General features: G+C 57.2%; 13 protein-coding genes across 13 annotated transcripts; 4 read left to right on the forward strand and 9 right to left on the reverse strand.

The window, feature by feature from the left end:
* Positions 1-28: 28 nt before the first annotated feature.
* Positions 29-847, reverse strand: KL911_000418 (uncharacterized protein; the record flags this gene model as incomplete). The annotated part of the gene is made up of 1 exon (XM_043199442.1): positions 29-847. The coding sequence occupies one exon, from the start codon at positions 845-847 to the stop codon at positions 29-31; it is 819 nt and encodes a 272-aa protein (XP_043057111.1).
* Positions 848-902: 55 nt separating this feature from the next.
* KL911_000419 (uncharacterized protein) lies at positions 903-1,169 on the forward strand (the record flags this gene model as incomplete). The annotated part of the gene is made up of 1 exon (XM_043199453.1): positions 903-1,169. The coding sequence occupies one exon, from the start codon at positions 903-905 to the stop codon at positions 1,167-1,169; it is 267 nt and encodes an 88-aa protein (XP_043057112.1).
* A 28-nt stretch (positions 1,170-1,197) lies between these two features.
* Positions 1,198-2,610, reverse strand: KL911_000420 (uncharacterized protein; the record flags this gene model as incomplete). Its single annotated transcript, XM_043199465.1, has 1 exon — positions 1,198-2,610. The coding sequence occupies one exon, from the start codon at positions 2,608-2,610 to the stop codon at positions 1,198-1,200; it is 1,413 nt and encodes a 470-aa protein (XP_043057113.1).
* A 106-nt stretch (positions 2,611-2,716) lies between these two features.
* KL911_000421 (uncharacterized protein) lies at positions 2,717-3,499 on the reverse strand (the record flags this gene model as incomplete). Its single annotated transcript, XM_043199476.1, has 1 exon — positions 2,717-3,499. One exon carries the CDS (start codon positions 3,497-3,499, stop codon positions 2,717-2,719), a length of 783 nt encoding a protein of 260 aa, XP_043057114.1.
* A 70-nt stretch (positions 3,500-3,569) lies between these two features.
* On the reverse strand, positions 3,570-4,768 carry KL911_000422 (uncharacterized protein; the record flags this gene model as incomplete). The annotated part of the gene is made up of 2 exons (XM_043199487.1): positions 3,570-4,215; positions 4,302-4,768. 2 exons carry the CDS (start codon positions 4,766-4,768, stop codon positions 3,570-3,572), a joined length of 1,113 nt encoding a protein of 370 aa, XP_043057115.1.
* A 132-nt stretch (positions 4,769-4,900) lies between these two features.
* Positions 4,901-5,887, reverse strand: KL911_000423 (uncharacterized protein; the record flags this gene model as incomplete). Its single annotated transcript, XM_043199498.1, has 1 exon — positions 4,901-5,887. One exon carries the CDS (start codon positions 5,885-5,887, stop codon positions 4,901-4,903), a length of 987 nt encoding a protein of 328 aa, XP_043057116.1.
* A 155-nt stretch (positions 5,888-6,042) lies between these two features.
* On the forward strand, positions 6,043-6,834 carry KL911_000424 (uncharacterized protein; the record flags this gene model as incomplete). Its single annotated transcript, XM_043199509.1, has 1 exon — positions 6,043-6,834. The coding sequence occupies one exon, from the start codon at positions 6,043-6,045 to the stop codon at positions 6,832-6,834; it is 792 nt and encodes a 263-aa protein (XP_043057117.1).
* Positions 6,835-6,870: 36 nt separating this feature from the next.
* On the reverse strand, positions 6,871-7,512 carry KL911_000425 (uncharacterized protein; the record flags this gene model as incomplete). Its single annotated transcript, XM_043199520.1, has 1 exon — positions 6,871-7,512. The coding sequence occupies one exon, from the start codon at positions 7,510-7,512 to the stop codon at positions 6,871-6,873; it is 642 nt and encodes a 213-aa protein (XP_043057118.1).
* Positions 7,513-7,962: 450 nt separating this feature from the next.
* KL911_000426 (uncharacterized protein) lies at positions 7,963-9,129 on the reverse strand (the record flags this gene model as incomplete). The annotated part of the gene is made up of 1 exon (XM_043199531.1): positions 7,963-9,129. One exon carries the CDS (start codon positions 9,127-9,129, stop codon positions 7,963-7,965), a length of 1,167 nt encoding a protein of 388 aa, XP_043057119.1.
* A 300-nt stretch (positions 9,130-9,429) lies between these two features.
* KL911_000427 (uncharacterized protein) lies at positions 9,430-11,151 on the forward strand (the record flags this gene model as incomplete). Its single annotated transcript, XM_043199542.1, has 1 exon — positions 9,430-11,151. The coding sequence occupies one exon, from the start codon at positions 9,430-9,432 to the stop codon at positions 11,149-11,151; it is 1,722 nt and encodes a 573-aa protein (XP_043057120.1).
* Positions 11,152-11,308: 157 nt separating this feature from the next.
* Positions 11,309-12,673, forward strand: KL911_000428 (uncharacterized protein; the record flags this gene model as incomplete). Its single annotated transcript, XM_043199553.1, has 1 exon — positions 11,309-12,673. The coding sequence occupies one exon, from the start codon at positions 11,309-11,311 to the stop codon at positions 12,671-12,673; it is 1,365 nt and encodes a 454-aa protein (XP_043057121.1).
* Positions 12,674-12,699: 26 nt separating this feature from the next.
* Positions 12,700-14,196, reverse strand: KL911_000429 (uncharacterized protein; the record flags this gene model as incomplete). The annotated part of the gene is made up of 1 exon (XM_043199564.1): positions 12,700-14,196. One exon carries the CDS (start codon positions 14,194-14,196, stop codon positions 12,700-12,702), a length of 1,497 nt encoding a protein of 498 aa, XP_043057122.1.
* A 245-nt stretch (positions 14,197-14,441) lies between these two features.
* KL911_000430 (uncharacterized protein) lies at positions 14,442-15,752 on the reverse strand (the record flags this gene model as incomplete). The annotated part of the gene is made up of 1 exon (XM_043199576.1): positions 14,442-15,752. The coding sequence occupies one exon, from the start codon at positions 15,750-15,752 to the stop codon at positions 14,442-14,444; it is 1,311 nt and encodes a 436-aa protein (XP_043057123.1).
* Positions 15,753-15,826: the final 74 nt, after the last annotated feature.

The following is a 15,826-nucleotide window of genomic DNA, read 5'->3' on the forward strand; positions in this document are numbered from 1 at the left end:
CAGATATATAGACACGGCAGAGAGCGCGCTACACGATGGCGAACGGGTCCTCGTCGGTGGTGGAGATGTCGATGGCAATTTCCGGATCGTCCAGCTCGCGGGCCAGCTGCTCCTTCAGCACGGAAAGAAACCCCCTCTCTGTGTTGGAGTGGTTGCAGGCAATGACGCTCGAGCCTTTCTCTCTGAAGTAGAGAGCTTCGTGGTGCGACAGCTCGCCCGTCAGATACAGATCGGCGTCCACGTTCCGGAAAACAGAGCCTCCCGACCCGGCACACACGGCGACGGTCGTGATGGCGGCGGCGTCCGGGTTTTTTTTCGTGGCCAATAGGAGATGGCTGATTCCTAAGTGGCTCTTTATTTTAGGCACAAGCTCGCTGAGACTGACGGCGCGCTGCAGCGTCACGAGCCTGCCCATCCCCACGCCCTCCTCCGCAGCGTTTTCCTCGATCACGGTTTTCTCCTTTATCTCGCCCAGTGCGAGGGCCAGCCAGTCGTTCACTCCTCCCTTGGCTGCGTCCACGGACGTGTGGGGACAGTACACAGATATTCCGTGATGGATCAGTTTTATCAGCGAGCTCTGCTGAGGATCGCTCGGAGTGATGCTCTTCAGGCCGCGGAAGATGAACGGATGGTACGCCAGCACAAGACTCGACCGGGCCCTGATTGCTTCCTCGACCACAGACTGGGTCAGGTCGACCGTCAGCAGAATGTGGAACTTGTCGCTCTTGTTGACCCCCGAAGCGTCGACCAACAGTCCCGTGTTGTCCCAGGAACTGTCCGCATACGCAATCGGATACAGTTTCTGGATCCCGGCGATCACTCGCTGGAATCTTGCAGGAGAAGACATGAAAAAAATAGGCTCGAAATGGAGTTATTTTTTAACCACATTTTGTAATTATTTTATGGACCTCACAGCAGATAAACTGACGCAAATCATAAAAGAAAGGCTCCAGGCCACAGAGGTGGAGGTCCAGGACATGTCTGGTGGCTGTGGGCAGGCTTTCGCGGTGATCATTGTCAGCGACGTGTTCAGGGGAAAGAACAAGCTGATGAGACATCGAATGGTCAACGGGGCATTGAAGGAGGAGATCAGCAACATCCACGCGTTCACCCAAAAGGTGTTTACGCAAGAGGAGTGGGACGAGCAGAAGAAAATGTTTGGGGTGTGATAGTTAATAAGCGTTGAATACATGTTCACTATACAGAATACGGAGGCGGCGAGTCGTAAAAAGGCGTCGTTGTGTGGTGGTTGGCCAGCAGCTTTTCGAGCTTGAGTCTGCGAGACTGAATCTCGAGGTGCTCAAGCTGGTCGATGTGGTGCGTGGGCCTTTCTGGCACTTTGAAAGCAGTTGGGGGTCCCGGCTCTGTTTTCTTGGCAAGTTTGAATTGTAGCGATGACAGGTAGTTGTTATTCGGGAAAACGGGAGCGTCTGGAAGCTTCTCAACAGTCTCCTCGACCAACGTCGAAGCGGTGGATGGCGGACTGCTCTCGGACATTGGGATCGAGTCTTCGGTAGTTTCTGCAAACGATTCTTCTGGTGGCGGAGACTGTTTGGCCTTGTTGAGCTTGATGACTCTCCTCTTCGGTTTCACGCCGTCGTGGGCGTTCTTGAAGAACGATCTAGACTGGAAATCTTTGATAACCTCCAGTTTGCGGCCCATGGACCCGTACTGCATGTCGGTATTGCTCAGATGGATTCTATTCCAGCTCAGGGTGTTGCTTGCCGCCAGAATGGCGTTGGCGAAACTCTTGGTCACAACGTCGTCGTTCATGCGGTCACAAGAAAGCGAGCCGCCCAACGCAAGCGTCTGTCTCGAGCTGGCGATTCTGGTAAGACGCATCAGACTGCCCGGAGAAATGCGCAGCGGGAACTCTGGGTCAACATCCTTCAGCAGAACGCGCTTCTCCTGAAGGTCTTGCTCCTCGTTGAGCAGGTCCTGGTGGAATTGCGAAAGAGACTGCGTGGTGTACTTGAGACTGAACTTGTAGAGATAGCTGGGCAGGAACTCCTTGAACAGCTCGCTGATCTGCGTCTCGATGGTCTTCTGCAGAAACTTGGCAATCGGCTTGATCCGGTCGAACGTCGAACTGACCTCGATGGATTCGAGCGGATCGTTCTTGAACACCAGTGTGAGTCCCTTTGTTTTGTTGAAGACAATGATGATGATCGAGCTCAATTTGAACTTTCCCAGCGTCAGGTTCAGCGGAATATCAAAGTTGCAGTCAGAGCCGTTGAACTGCGGGCCCACAAACTCGGCCAGCTGTTTGCAGTCTCTGGCATACGCTTTGTTTTTCTCCACCAGGTCGTCGTAGATGTTGTTGTTGTATATTTTCAGCGGACTGGCGCTGACCTTCGTGTTGACCGTCACAGACGCATCGCCGTCGTACTTGAACTTGAAGATGCCTCTGAACCGGTCTGGGGCCAGGTCGCCAATTTCAAGGATCTCGAACTCTGGTGAGATGTGCCCGAAGTTCAGGTCGACAATTTTGATGTCGGACGAGAGAATATTGGGTCTCTTTCCCGAGTTAAGGGCCTCGTTGAGCAGCTCCCGCGTGTAAGACGAGAACGACTGCTTTTCAATGGCCTCCCAATTGATCTGAAAAGACATCAATAAGATCACAAGATAAAAATCATGCGAGCCTTTTTTTTTGCCCGCGGGGAGAAAATTTTGTGATTGCCCAAACGGGAATTAATGGAAAATGCATATTTATTCGTTAACCGTCATTCGCTACAGACCGTTCGTCTATATTCACGCTGCTGAGCCCGTCCAGCACGCGGTCCAGCTGCACAGGCCACCCGGCCAGCAGTGTGTCGTCGCCGTCGAAAAACCGCGAGTAGTTGAAACTGTCGTCCTCCCTCGCAAACACCCCCTCTACGCCTGCTACCAGCCGGGAATCCAGCTGGAGCCGCTCCAGATCGGCTTTGCCCACCAAACTTCGGCCCCCACTAGCCTCCTGAAACGCCTCGTAGTAGAAGCGGCTCGTAAGGTCCACCACTTCGCTCTCTCTGCTAGGCTTTTCGCCAAATAGCCCGGGTATCTCCAGAAATTGCTTGAGCTTGACTCCCCGTGTGATGTCGGAGGTGGACGCATAGATATACTCGAATAGATTGTCTGCCTCGCCTGTGCTCAAGGACGGGTAGATGAACGTCATCGCATCGCGGAACTCGCTCTTGTTCAGGTACATCTTGTCGCCCTGGTCGAATTTGTCGAAGATCATCTCGAGCTGGCACAGCTGCACGGAGCTCAGCTCGCTTGATGTCCTCATCCGCTTGATGATGCGCTCTTTCTTGTCAAACTGCGTCTCAAGAAACTTCAGCTTGTCCACGATGATGTGGCGCACGAGCTTGATGCGGAACCCCAGCTCGTCCACTCTGTACAGCTGCTCGGTCTCCTTGAAATCAAAGCCCTGGTCAATCACCTGCATCTGGCGACAAAACTCCTCCTTCGCGCCGCGCAGCCGCTCGTAGAGCTTCTCCACGGCCTGCAGATCGCCCATGATCCCGGGCAGCTCGTTGATCTGCGCCTCGGCCACGTCCGACAGCTGCAGAACGTCGCTCTCGATCAGGTCAAGCCCCGCGCTCACGTCGTGGCTGAGGTGGCGCAGCTTGCGGAAAGAGGCCTCTTTCAGCTGCGCCAGCTGCGCAGCCACGTCGCTGCTCAGCGCCTGCTCCTGCGCAACAACCTTCTTGAGCAGCTCCAGCGCGTCCTGCAACGCGCGGCCCTGCGGCTCCGACAGCCGGCTCGAGTGGAACTCCACCAGCATCAAGTTGATCTTGCTGCGCATCGACTCCAGCTTCGAGTACTGCTCCAGGAAGCGCAGCTTCTTGCCAGCCCTGAACGTCTTCAGAAACGCCTGCTTCGCCGCCACGTCGTCGCCCAGCCGCTGCATCGCGTCCAGCATCTCCCGCATGCTCTCGATCAGCCGCGCCAGGCTCTCTAGATACTCGGTTTTGAGCCCTGTGATCTCGGTCACCACGCCGAGAAACGTCTCGAGTCGCGTCTTGGTGCCGACAGCGTCTCTCACGGGCTCCTTGCTGAAGCGGTCGTAGAACAGACTCACGTACGCGACGATGCTCTTCTCGTCCGGTTTCGCGCAGTCGACGTTTTCCGGGTCCAGCAGCCGCGAGATCCCCACGGACTCTGCCACCGCCATGGCCAGCTCCAGTCTGTCCAGGTTTGTCATTTTCGCGGCGTGCTGGTAGTCCAGCAGGTCTGGCTTGAAGTAGTTGAGGAGTGCGCAGAAGGCGTGGCCGCTGGACCAGCTCGACGTGAAGTTGGTCAGTTTTATGTCGGCATACGAGCTCGTCACTTTTTTGCACCATCGCAGCAGAAGCTCCTTTTTGCTGAACGCGTCGGCCTCGTCAGAGCTGTCAAAAACGGTGTAGTTGAGCAGAAGCAGCCAGATCAGCCCGAGCGTGAGCTTGGAGTTGCCGTCCACGATGTCCTCGGCGCCGATATTGTGTATCTGGAGGCCCTGACGGTGCTTGAGATAGTCCAGTATGCGACTGACGTTCTCCATCTTCTGGAACTTGAGGTTTGGCCGCTGGTAGATGGGAAGGAGGTCGAAGTCGGGATCAAGACATTTGAGCAGATGGTACAGATCGACGCCGGAACCAAGATCGGAGAGAGAAAGTAGAGGAGCGTGGTTGTGGCTCTGGAGCTTGGAATTGATCCAGCGCAGAAACGTCTTCTCCTGCACCTGTATCCATTCCTTGAGTGACACGTCGTGGGACGAGATGGACTTGATGATGAGGGTGTCCGACATGAGGAGAAAGGAATAAGCAGGGAGGCTTGTCAAAATTTAAACTACCGTTTTGGATTTTTATAGTTTGCATGTTTCAAATTAGGAATCGACTCGCGTCGACGCGTCGGCTATATGAATATATTAACACCAGCCTCACGAGCCGCGGAAAAATGGATGCGCCATGGCCTCCTTCGCGGTGAGTCTCTCCTGGTGGTCGTATTTGACGAGGTGGTCGATCAGATCGATCACCGCCGGGTTCTCACTCAGGTGTCTGTTGTTCTCATTAATGAAGTGTCTCCATGGCTTTCTTGGATACGTCATGAGGATGTCGTCGTAGTCGCTGCTCAGCTTGATGCCGTACCGATTGCAGTATTTGTGGAGGTCGTCTGTGCCCAGCACCTTGGCGATTTTCACCAGCTGGTCGGTGTTGGAGTCGCCCTTGAAGAACGGCTCTTTCTTGAACACTATGGCCGCAATCATGGCCCCCACAGACCACAGGTCCAGCGAGTAGTCGTACTGTTGCAGGTTGATGAGCAGCTCCGGACCCTTGTGGTATCTGGAGGCGACCCGCACGTTGAAGTCCATTCCCCTGTGGTAGAACTCGGCCAGCCCCCAGTCGATCAGCTTCAGCGTCTTGGTCAGAGGGTCAATCATGATGTTCTGCGGCTTGACGTCTCTGTGCATGATGCCCATCGAGTGCGAGTAGTCCAGCGCACGCAGCAGCTGCGTGAAGTAGTAGCGGATGTCGTCGAGCGTGAATTTCGGGTACAGCACGCGGAAGTCGACGTTGTTGATCTTCTCAAAGATCAGCGCCGGGATCTTCGAGTTGTGGTCCTGAATGAGGTCGTACAGCCTGATGATGTTGGGGCCTCCGGTCAGGTTCTTGAGGATCTTGATTTCACGGTGGATCTTCTTCAGCTTGACCGGCTTGAGCACCTTGATTACGCAGGGCTCGTTGTTCAGCACGTTCACGCCCGTGAACACCTCCGAGTACTTTCCTCTGCCGATCTTCGAGATGATCTCGTAGTTGGCGATGTTGCCCCATTCTATTTTGTAGTTTTCGTAGTCCCAGTACTCTCTCGGACGGATCTCGTTGGCGTCCGCGTACACCCTGGCGACGGAGTAGACTTTGGAAGACATCGTGGCGTGCTGCAGACTCGTTTTTGCGGACACAGCAGGCTTTTCCAAAACGTCTAGGTGTCTTAAGGGATTAAAAAATTTGTGCACGCCGGCCGTCGGATGATATATTCGGCCGTGCAGGGGTGTAAGTTTTATTTTCGTATTTCCTTCATGCGATGAAGCTGGGCGGCCGCTACGACGTCACCAGCGAGGTCGACGGCATGCGCGCGCCACTGCACGGCCTGGAGTTCCACGTCGACGACGCGGTCGAGTTCCCGCAGTTTCGCCGGCTCGTGGCCGTCGACCTTGTCGACGTGCGCCGGCTGCCAGTGTGGCTCGTCGGGGCCAGCAAGACGGGCATTTTCAACGTGTACACGGCGAATAAGGACTCCGAGGCGGTTTTCCAGGAGGTGGTGGCGTACTGCGACTTTGAGCGCGGCGAGATTGTGGGCTTTTTGCTGGAGACGGACGAGAGCCAGCGGTACGTGGTGCTGTTTCCGCGGCTGGAGGAGGACCACGTGGAGATCAAGGGCGTCGTGCTGGATCTGGACAACGAATTTGTGCGCCGCGCGGAGCGGCTCGCCGGCGCGGCCGTCGAGTGCGAAGTGCCCAGCGACGCCGCCGCAATTGTCGAGGCGCCGCGTCTGCGACGCGAAAACAGCGTCCTGGACAACTATCTGCAGAAACGCAACAGCCAGCCGCCGCAGGCGCCCCGGCCTGCGCCGCGCGAGCACAACGTGGGGGAAAAATTCAACCGGACGGTGGAGCGGCTGGCCGCGCGCGAGGTGCGCCGTCTGGGGCTGCAGGCGCAGCTGAGCAAGGACGAGTGCAAAGAGCTGTACGGGATCGCGCTGAAGTCGGCGCGGTTCCTGTTCCGACGGCAGCTCCGCCAGCAGCAGGAGCCGCCCGCGGACAAGCTGGCCAACGTTGTGCGCAACACGATCCAGCTACATCTGGAGGAGCTATAGATTGTCGTCATCAAGTCATGCTAATACTACATCGCGTCATTGAGTGTCCATCACGTAGGTGCAGTCGAAAACGGCGTCGCCGACGATGTCTCTGCGCGCGACCTGGTCGCAAAAAGAGACTCTCTTGGGGCGTTTGCCGATGCGCCGTCGGCCGCGCGTGGGGAGCGACGACACGGACGTGAGCGAGGAGCCGCTGCTGTAGCTGAAGAGCTCGTCGTCGGAGAGCTCGTCGCCGGACGGCTCGGCGAGGTGCGGCCTCAGCGAGCGCTCGAGCACGGGGCCGTACAGCGCGGTGATGTCGTTCTCCTTGTGCCAGTTGATCTCGGCCGGGTTCAGCTCGGGCAGCCTGCTTCTGGACTTCTGCCATGCGCGCCAGCAGGCGTTCTCCAGGCGCGCAGACGAGGTGCACGGCAGAAACACCTGGAGGTCCTCGACGAGCGAGTCTGGCTTGGCCGCGCGCACACTGTGGAAGTTGGACAGCTCGTACGGTTTCATGAACCGGTTGTTTGTGATGGAGATCCAGCACCGGAAGTACTGGTCCTCGGAAAGCTCTGCAGAGAAGTAGTCCACGGCTCGCAGCGACGCCAGCGGCGTCTGGAACGAGGACGACAGCACGGGGATCAGCGGCAGCTTGGTGCACGACTCATGGCCGTACTCCTGGAGAAAGTTGTCGTCCATGAACTGGTGGAAGAGCCTGGGATAAGGGGAGACCATGTGCGAAAAAATATAACAAGGGGAAAAGGATGTGGGGAATATATATACGTAGCCTGGCAAGTTCCATACATGGAGAGATCTTTGGCATTGCTGCATAATAGAAACAACATGAAATATTGCTGCAGAAATACGGCGCAGCGAGAAACAATAGACTCCGAACTGGGCGAGCAGTGAGGGTGCGACGACGCGGGCGAGCGTCAAGCTTATGAATAGGTACACGTCAGCAGGGGGCGCAATACGGAGAAAGAGCACGCCGGTGCGGAGAAGGCGGAGGATACTAGGGCAGGTCGACAGCAAGGCAGATGATTTCCAGGAGGGGCAAATTGCGGCGCAAGGGAGAAAGAGACTCGGATAATTTATTTTTCGCTCGCTTGCGCCGCAACGCCCGCATCGCATGACGCCATATATTAGTGACTATAGGTCGTCTAGAAGTTCGCGCAACGCAAACCGCGCGTCGCTCTGGGTCTTGGCCGCGTCTTGCGCGCCCTCGGCCAGCATGTATGGAGACTTCATCTCGAACTCGGTCGACGACACGCCCACCACGTATGGGTCGATGCCGATCTTGAGCCCCGGAGGAGGGTCTACGCCATACATCAGCCCGTCCGTGAAGTGGGGGCCATAGGTGGCCGGCGTGAGCGGCTGCACAAGCTTGCGCCGCTTCGTCACCACAGTAGCCTTGCCGTCGCTGTTGATTTGGACGGTGACCTGGTAGTCTGCGGACAAATCGTTCTGCCCTTTGCCCTGCGCGGCATCGCCGAGCGACTGGGTCTTGCGCAGTTTGCTCTGAAGTTGCTGTGTGATTTTCTCGAGATCGTGCTTCGCCGGCAGCGACCGGTGCCGGGCCGCCAGGATCCCGAGTCCCTGGTTGTGCGGCGTCGCAGGCTGTCTGACGTCCTCAAACCGCAGCGGCTTGGGCACCAGGCTGTTCGGCGTCGACGCCACTCTTCCGTGCGGGGTCTGCGCGTACCAGTGGGTGTACATCGGCGACGAGCTCAGGACGTGCGAGAAGTGCGACACGGGCGTCGACGGCGGCACCCTTGCCAAGGGCGTGCTGGGCATTTTCGGCGTCTTTGGTGCAAAGATGTCTGTCGGCTGCAAGAGCGACGGGTTCAGGTCCGGCTTGGGCACGCTCTCGGCCGCGTTGAGCGGCGACGTGTGCGCCTGCGAGCTCTGCGGGTTCCTGTCGGACGGCGACGAGCGGGACGACGACGCCGGCGACGAGTCGAGCCCGTTTTGCGGCTGTGTCACAGACACCAGCTCGTGATGCGCTTTCGCCACCTTGTTTTCCTGGATGGGCTTGAGCGCGGGCGCTGGCTGTCTGCGCCGCGGCGTGGGCGTGGGCGTTTGCGACTGCGATCCGCCTACCCTGCGGCGGCTGGGGCTAATCTTCATGACCGGCGTGGAGCACACGGCTCCCTGGCGAATCGTGGCGGCAGAGTTGCTGTAGGCGTTCATGCTGGAGTTGATAGAAAAAGTAAGAGTGCTTTCGCCGATCATGGCAACGTCCGCTTTGGCTTTTGTAGGAGGTCTTCCTCTGCGTCTTTTTTTAACGGGCGACCCATCAAAAAATGTTTCAGACATGCTGTCTGTTTCAAAATGGCGTTGTGCAGCCGTGGCAGTGAGCTGTGTAAGGAGGACAAAAATCGGACGGAGTGGGCTGTAAGTTTGGACAACCTGTGCCGACGAGTAGAGTGGGATTGGGACGAGAGGTGGGCGATATCTGGGAATGAAAATTGGCAAAAATCAGGCAGTCGTGGGCATGCACAAAATTAGCCCAGTTTGGAATATTGCTTGTTAGGGAAATGTCAACGCGTGGAATAACCTTCTGGCAAGGCGATGTGGCGAGGCGCGTGGCTAGTAAATTGTCTGAGTAATATTTTTATGTCGTCGGCACATGAGTGGCTCGCAATTGACGTCAATCCGACAACTCGGCGCGAGATTGAGCAGCTTGTGGCTGAACACGACACCGCTGCGCTGGAGGACCGGCTGGGGTCGCGGCTAACGTTTGGCACAGCAGGCCTGCGCGCCGCAATGGGCGCCGGCTTCAGCAGGATGAACGACGTTACCGTAGTGCAGGCCTCGCAGGGCCTCGCCGAGTACGTGAAGAGCGTGGCTGACACGCCGTCAGTGGTTGTGGGCCACGACCACCGCCACAACTCGCAGCGGTTTGCAGAGCTCACCGCCGCCGTGTTCCTCGTCAAGGGTTTCACAGTCTACTATTTGGGTGGGGGGTTGGCTGCCACCCCACTGGTGCCCTTTTCCGTGGACCAGTACTCTGCCAGCGCAGGTGTCATGATCACCGCCTCCCACAACCCGAAAAACGACAACGGGTACAAAGTGTACTGGAGCAACGGCTGCCAGATCATCCCGCCGCACGACCAGCAAATCCAGCACAGCATTCTGGCCAATCTCGACGTCGTCTTCACGGACCCCACGTGGGACACCGCGCGGGTATTTGAGCAGCACAGCGACAGGTTGCTTTTCGTGAGAGACGAGATTATCGAAAAGTACGCGCGCAAAGTCAAATCCATGTTGCTCAAAAACGCCTCGTTCTCCTTCAAAGCCGTCTACACAGCAATGCACGGCGTGGGCGCTGAGTTTGTGTCCCATGTTGTGCCCCACGGAGTCCTTGTCCCTGTTGAGCAGCAATGTCTGCCGGACCCGGACTTCCCGACAGTCAAGTTCCCGAACCCAGAGGAAAAAGGAGCACTGGACCTTGCCATTGAGCAGGCCGACAGGCAGGGCATTTCTGTGGTGGTGGCCAACGACCCGGACGCAGACCGGTTCTCTGCGGCGGTGAAAATGAACCGCGTTTGGAGACAGCTGTCGGGCAACGAGCTCGGCTACCTTTTCGCGCAATACGTGGTATCGCAGATAAAAGACCGCAGCAACGTGTATCTCGTCAATTCGACCGTCTCGTCGCAAATGATCGCCGCAATGGCCGCCAAAGAGGGTTTCCACTTCCAGGACACGCTGACGGGCTTCAAGTGGATCGGCAACAAGGTCATCGAGCTGGAGAACGCGGGATACCACTGCCCCTTTGCGTTCGAAGAGGCCATCGGGTTTATGTTCCCTGTGGTCCACGACAAGGACGGAATCTCTGCGCTGGTGATGTTTCTGCAGATGTACCAGCACTGGCTCGACACGGACACCGATGCGCTCCAGACGCTGCGGCAAGGGTACGAAAAATACGGCTTTTTCAAAGAGTGCAACGGGTACTACGTGGTGCCCGACACGCGCGCGACGGAGATCATTTTCCAGCACATTAGGAGCGCGGGCAACCCGTATCCTCAGCAGATCGGGCAGTTCACAGTGACGAAATGGCGCGACCTCACTGTTGGCTACGACTCGACGACGCCCGACTCGAAACCGGCGTTGCCCGTCGACGTTTCGTCGCAAATGATCACTGTCTCTCTGCAGCACGAGGACGACGAGATCAGGTTCACGGCGCGCGGCTCGGGCACAGAGCCAAAGCTCAAGGTGTACATCGAAGCAAAAAGCTCGAGCGAGACCAAGGCAGACGCTCTTGCGCGCCAGGTGTGGGCCCTTTTGCGCGCAGAGTGGTTCAAGCCCGAGTTCCACGGCCTGATCGAACGTGTTTGACCATCGTCGTGCACAGTTCCAGATCCAGTGTAGGGAAAAAAAAAATAAAAATAAAAATAAAAGGGTTTGCGGTCGAGCTAATACGGAGCATGCTGCGGTTTGGACAGCATCCGAAGAAAACAGAGTTGCCTCTGTAAGTATGGCAACGACATCTAAAATGAGGCTAACACACAGGGCTGGCAACTACGAGATAAAGCCGAAAAAGAGGCGACACGGACAAAGAAAATGGATCAACATCATAGGCATCACTGTGGCCGTGGTGGTGGTATTACTGCTGTTCCGCCGCCGCAAGCCGGCGAAGTTTGTGCCGCAGATTGAAAACTCAGAGCCAGCGCCGCCAGAAAACAAATTGTGGCCGAAGGAGACGGGTATTCCCGAAGAAGACAGCGACGTGTGGCCAGACACGGTCGAATTTTACGACCTGGAAGAGTACCAGGGCACGGCGAACGGGCGGGACAACAAGGAAATTGTTCTGCTGCTGGTGCCGCTCAGAAACGCCGCGAAGGTGCTGCCACTGATGTTCCGCAACATGATGAACATGACATACGACCACAGTCTGATAGACATAGCATTCCTGGTGAGCGACTGCTCAGAGGACGACACCACGCTGGAGACGCTTTTTGAGTACTCGCAGGCGATGCAGAAGGGCACGCTGCTGGAGCTGCTCGACAAGAAGGAGTCGAACACGCCGTCGGGAGCCATCGTCGGCTCCAGCGACCTGTACTTGCAGTACATGCCACAGGACTACGTGGACAACGTTCGCACGGCGTACTCGCCGCCATACCACTCAGAATATACCAAGCCGTTCAGATCGGTGCAGATCTACCAGAAAGACTTCGGGCAAGTCATTGGTCAGGGCTTCAGCGACAGGCACGACGTCAAGGTGCAGGGGATCCGGCGGAAGCTTATGGGACGTGCCCGCAACTGGCTTTTGAGCACGGCCCTCAAGCCGTATCACTCGTGGGTGTACTGGCGAGACGTGGACATCGAGACGTCGCCGGGCGACATTCTGGAGCACATGATGAAATTCTCGCCAGCATTCGACGTGGTGGTGCCCAATGTCTGGAGACCGCTGCCTACGTTTCTGGGCAACGAGCAGCCGTACGACCTCAACTCGTGGATGGAGTCCAAAGAGGGGCTCGAGCTCGCCAAGACGCTCCACGAGGACGACGTCATCGTCGAAGGGTACGCCGAGTACCCGACCTGGCGCGTCCATCTCGCGTACATCCGTGAGCCCAGCGGCAGCCCGGACGAAATCGTCGACCTGGACGGCGTCGGAGGCGTCTCGATTCTCGCGAAGGCCAAGGTGTTCCGCCAGGGCTCGAACTTCCCTGCCTTCACGTTCATGAACCACGCCGAAACTGAGGCGTTCGGCAAACTCAGCAAGCAGATGGGCTTCCGCGTCGGCGGGCTGCCCCACTACACGATATGGCATATCTACGAGCCGTCCGAGGATGATCTGATCCAGATCTCGCGGCTGGAGAGAAAGAAGCGGCGGCGCCTGAACAAGGCCGGTCATTAAGTAATGTATTCATGGGCAAGCAGACGTCATAGCAGACACAGAAGCGACAGCAGCAGTAGCGGCGGCGACAGCTGGCGTTTGCCGGCCCGGCCGGAGACGACAGACGAGCTGGAGCTCGAATTGGCCGATGCGCGGCCTGAGACAGAGCTACTTGCAATGCTCAGAGTCGAGGGTGTGCGGGTCCGGTGCGAGGAGGGAGTAGTCGACGAGTTGTAGTAGGCGGAGCTGGCTCCAGCGGTGGTCTGGGAGTGTGGCAGGCTGGAGAGAGGGCTCTGGGACGCGGAGGCGTCAATTTGGACGGCCGTCCTATTGGCGAGCCCGACTTTCGCACCGTCGAGGTCGAACGTGACGTAGTAGTTTTTCAGGAACAGCGAGCCCAGGATCCACGTGCCGTTGTCCAGCGACGGCGAGCCAACAATGTTGCTCACGCAGTAACCACTGTACTGGGAGCCGGAAGGGTATGCCGATCCCAGATAGTCTTCTGGGCCAAGGGTCCACTTCTGGCCGCCGATCTCGAACGCGAGCTCGTAGGAGGTGTTGCATGGCACAGCGAAGTTGCTACCGTCGGTGACGGAGTCGTTGAAGAAGGAGTGCAGTTTGGTGGCGTCTGCGGAGGCCGTGACGATCGACGTGGTGCCGCTATCGACGACCGCGAGCCGTTTTGTTGACGACTCGTCTCCGTCGACGGCGGCCTTGTCGAAAGACACCCCGTAGCCGTCGACAGATATCGAGTCGACAACAATCTGCCAGTAATTATTGCTGTTTTCCACCACTGGGGCGTAGCTGATGGTCTCGTCGTACAGCTCGGCAATGTCCTTACCGAGGACCAGCAGCCCGGCGTTCGAGTCGCCGTTCGCGGTGCTGTACGCGCCCAGACACAGCGCAAACACGCCTTTAGCCAGAGACCCCTGGTTCTGGAGAAACGTGACGAGATTCGTCATGCCGTCCGTCGCGTTGGTAGCAGGCAGGCCCAGAACGCCCGCGAACGAGTAGCCTTCGAACAGGTCGGGCACGTGGGACGCCACGCCGAACGAGAAGTCGTCTGCAGCAACTCCGGCCAGCTGCAACGAGTCAGACACCACGCTGCCCGAGGCCGACCCTGAGCTGTATGACAGCGTGAACAGGGACCCGGACTCGCGGCCCGAGCTCATCTGGTACAGTTTCTTGTCGTCGCAGCTGGAATCCGTGCAGTTGGCTCCGTACACCCAGAGATACGCACTGCCTGTGTCAATAAGCAGCGGCAGCGTGTCGTCGCCGACAGTGACGTTGACGGTATATGCCTCGTTGGAGGAGTCTGAGTCGATAAAGGACATGCCCTGCTGCCAGGCCAGCGTGGTCTGGGCGGTCTGGCTCGACGCAAGCACGGTCTGCTTGGTGTGCGACCTGATTCTGGCGAAAAAGTCCTGTGGCGGCTTCTCGACCGAATCGACAGGGTACAAGTCTTTGGCATCGGGCAACGAGGGCACGTGCACGCTGAAGGAGTGCGCGACGGCGCTCAGCACGAGCAGTTCAAGAATGTACATTGGCTGATGCTGGAGGGTGGATGCAAGCGGAAGATCAAGAGCGTTCGACAGATTTAGATTTATAGGGTTGAGATTCCTTGCATCAGACTTGGCCCCGACTGCAGACGTGTTGTGAATTTTCCGCAAGCATTTTTAAACTTCATTGATAATTTTCGTGGTCCATTGTTTACCATACAATTCCAAAGGAGTAAAAGTATTTCCCGATCCGATATATTACCAGCTGAGCCTCAGGATCGACAATTTTTTTAACTTTTTTGGCATGCCGAAATGGCAGCTCCCAGCGCTGTGCTGTGCGGTATGAGACGAAGGTCAAAATGGGGCCCAGAATGCTTGGCGGCGTACGCGTCCAAAAAGAGCTGTATCTGCTCCCTGTAGTACGCGAAGTGCTCCAGAAACGAGCCTATGTAGCCGATGCGCACCGTGCCGTGCGCTCTGGGTGTCTGTGCCCTGCAGAACGCCACCAGCCAGCTCGCGAGGGCCGCTGCCGCGCGGCAAATCAAGCTCCGGATTACGCTGCGCAAAACAGCACGGTCCCGCTCTGTCACCGCAACGTTGTATTTGGCAAAGATCCGGGTGATTTCGTCGCTGCTGCCCTCGTAGATCTGACAAATCGTCTCGCCCGTCAGCTCGTACGCGTTCCCGAGCAAAACCCGCTGTCCAGTGAACACTTGCCCGCGCTGCGCCAGGTCGAGCACGCCTATCCGGAAGAGCTCTCCTATGTAGCGGCCAGAGCACAAGTACTCCATCGGCTGGAAAAGCGGCAGTTGCAGGTGCGACTTTCTGCTTTCGCAGTACGCCGGCTGCATTTTGAGGTCCCACGGCGTGAGCAGCTCTGCCAGGCTGCTGCCAAAACAGGACATCTCAGTGTTCAGCACACGGCTTTGGTAGCCGGCTGCCGCGTTCAGTCCTGTGCCCAAAACAAGCCCCAATCGACACTCATACAAGTACGCGCCAGCAACATACACAGAGACGGCGTCGTTGATCACCGCCTTCACGCAGACCTGCTTTCGCGTCGCCGTCTCCAGCTGCTGCAGCAGCAGCAGCGCTATATTTTTTCCCCGGATTTCGTCTGCCAAAATAAAACCCTTACCCACAACCTCCAGATACGCGTCGTTAGAGCTCGTCTGTTTGAACGGAAAGCAGATTGAGAGGCCGACGGTGACGGTGTGAGGAAAGTAGCGGTCAATAGTGGCCGTGCACACGCGGTCCACCAGGCCCTGGAAGAACGAGACGTCTATCTGCCTGTTCTCCAGCTGCCATTCTCGCGAGCACAGTATCTCGTACTGGCCTTCGCCAAAAAGCTGCAAAATGCACAATCGGAACGTGGACCCACCCAGGTCGAGAACAAGCACGCGGCCATGTGTGTGCGAGTCCGGAACGGGCGTCAGTGTGGACAGCATGGTCACGTTCGACTCGAGGCCTTGCTGAATCTCTACTTCGAGGAGGTCAACGAGAGGGTCCATGTCGCGAAGGTGCCAGGGAGAACCATAATGGAGCTCTGAGCAGCTGAGCTCATCTTTTGCCGGCCCGGGAGGAACGGGGTTCAGACCTATCATGGAAATTAAATCTGATAAATACAGAATATGATAGATAATATTTCCGCACCTGTGCACCGACTAGCGCAAAAAAT

Source organism: Ogataea haglerorum (genome assembly GCF_019207285.1).
Source record: "Ogataea haglerorum isolate 81-453-3 chromosome Unknown 81-453-3_NODE_1_length_915391_cov_96.871712, whole genome shotgun sequence".
NCBI lineage: Eukaryota > Fungi > Ascomycota > Pichiomycetes > Pichiales > Pichiaceae > Ogataea > Ogataea haglerorum.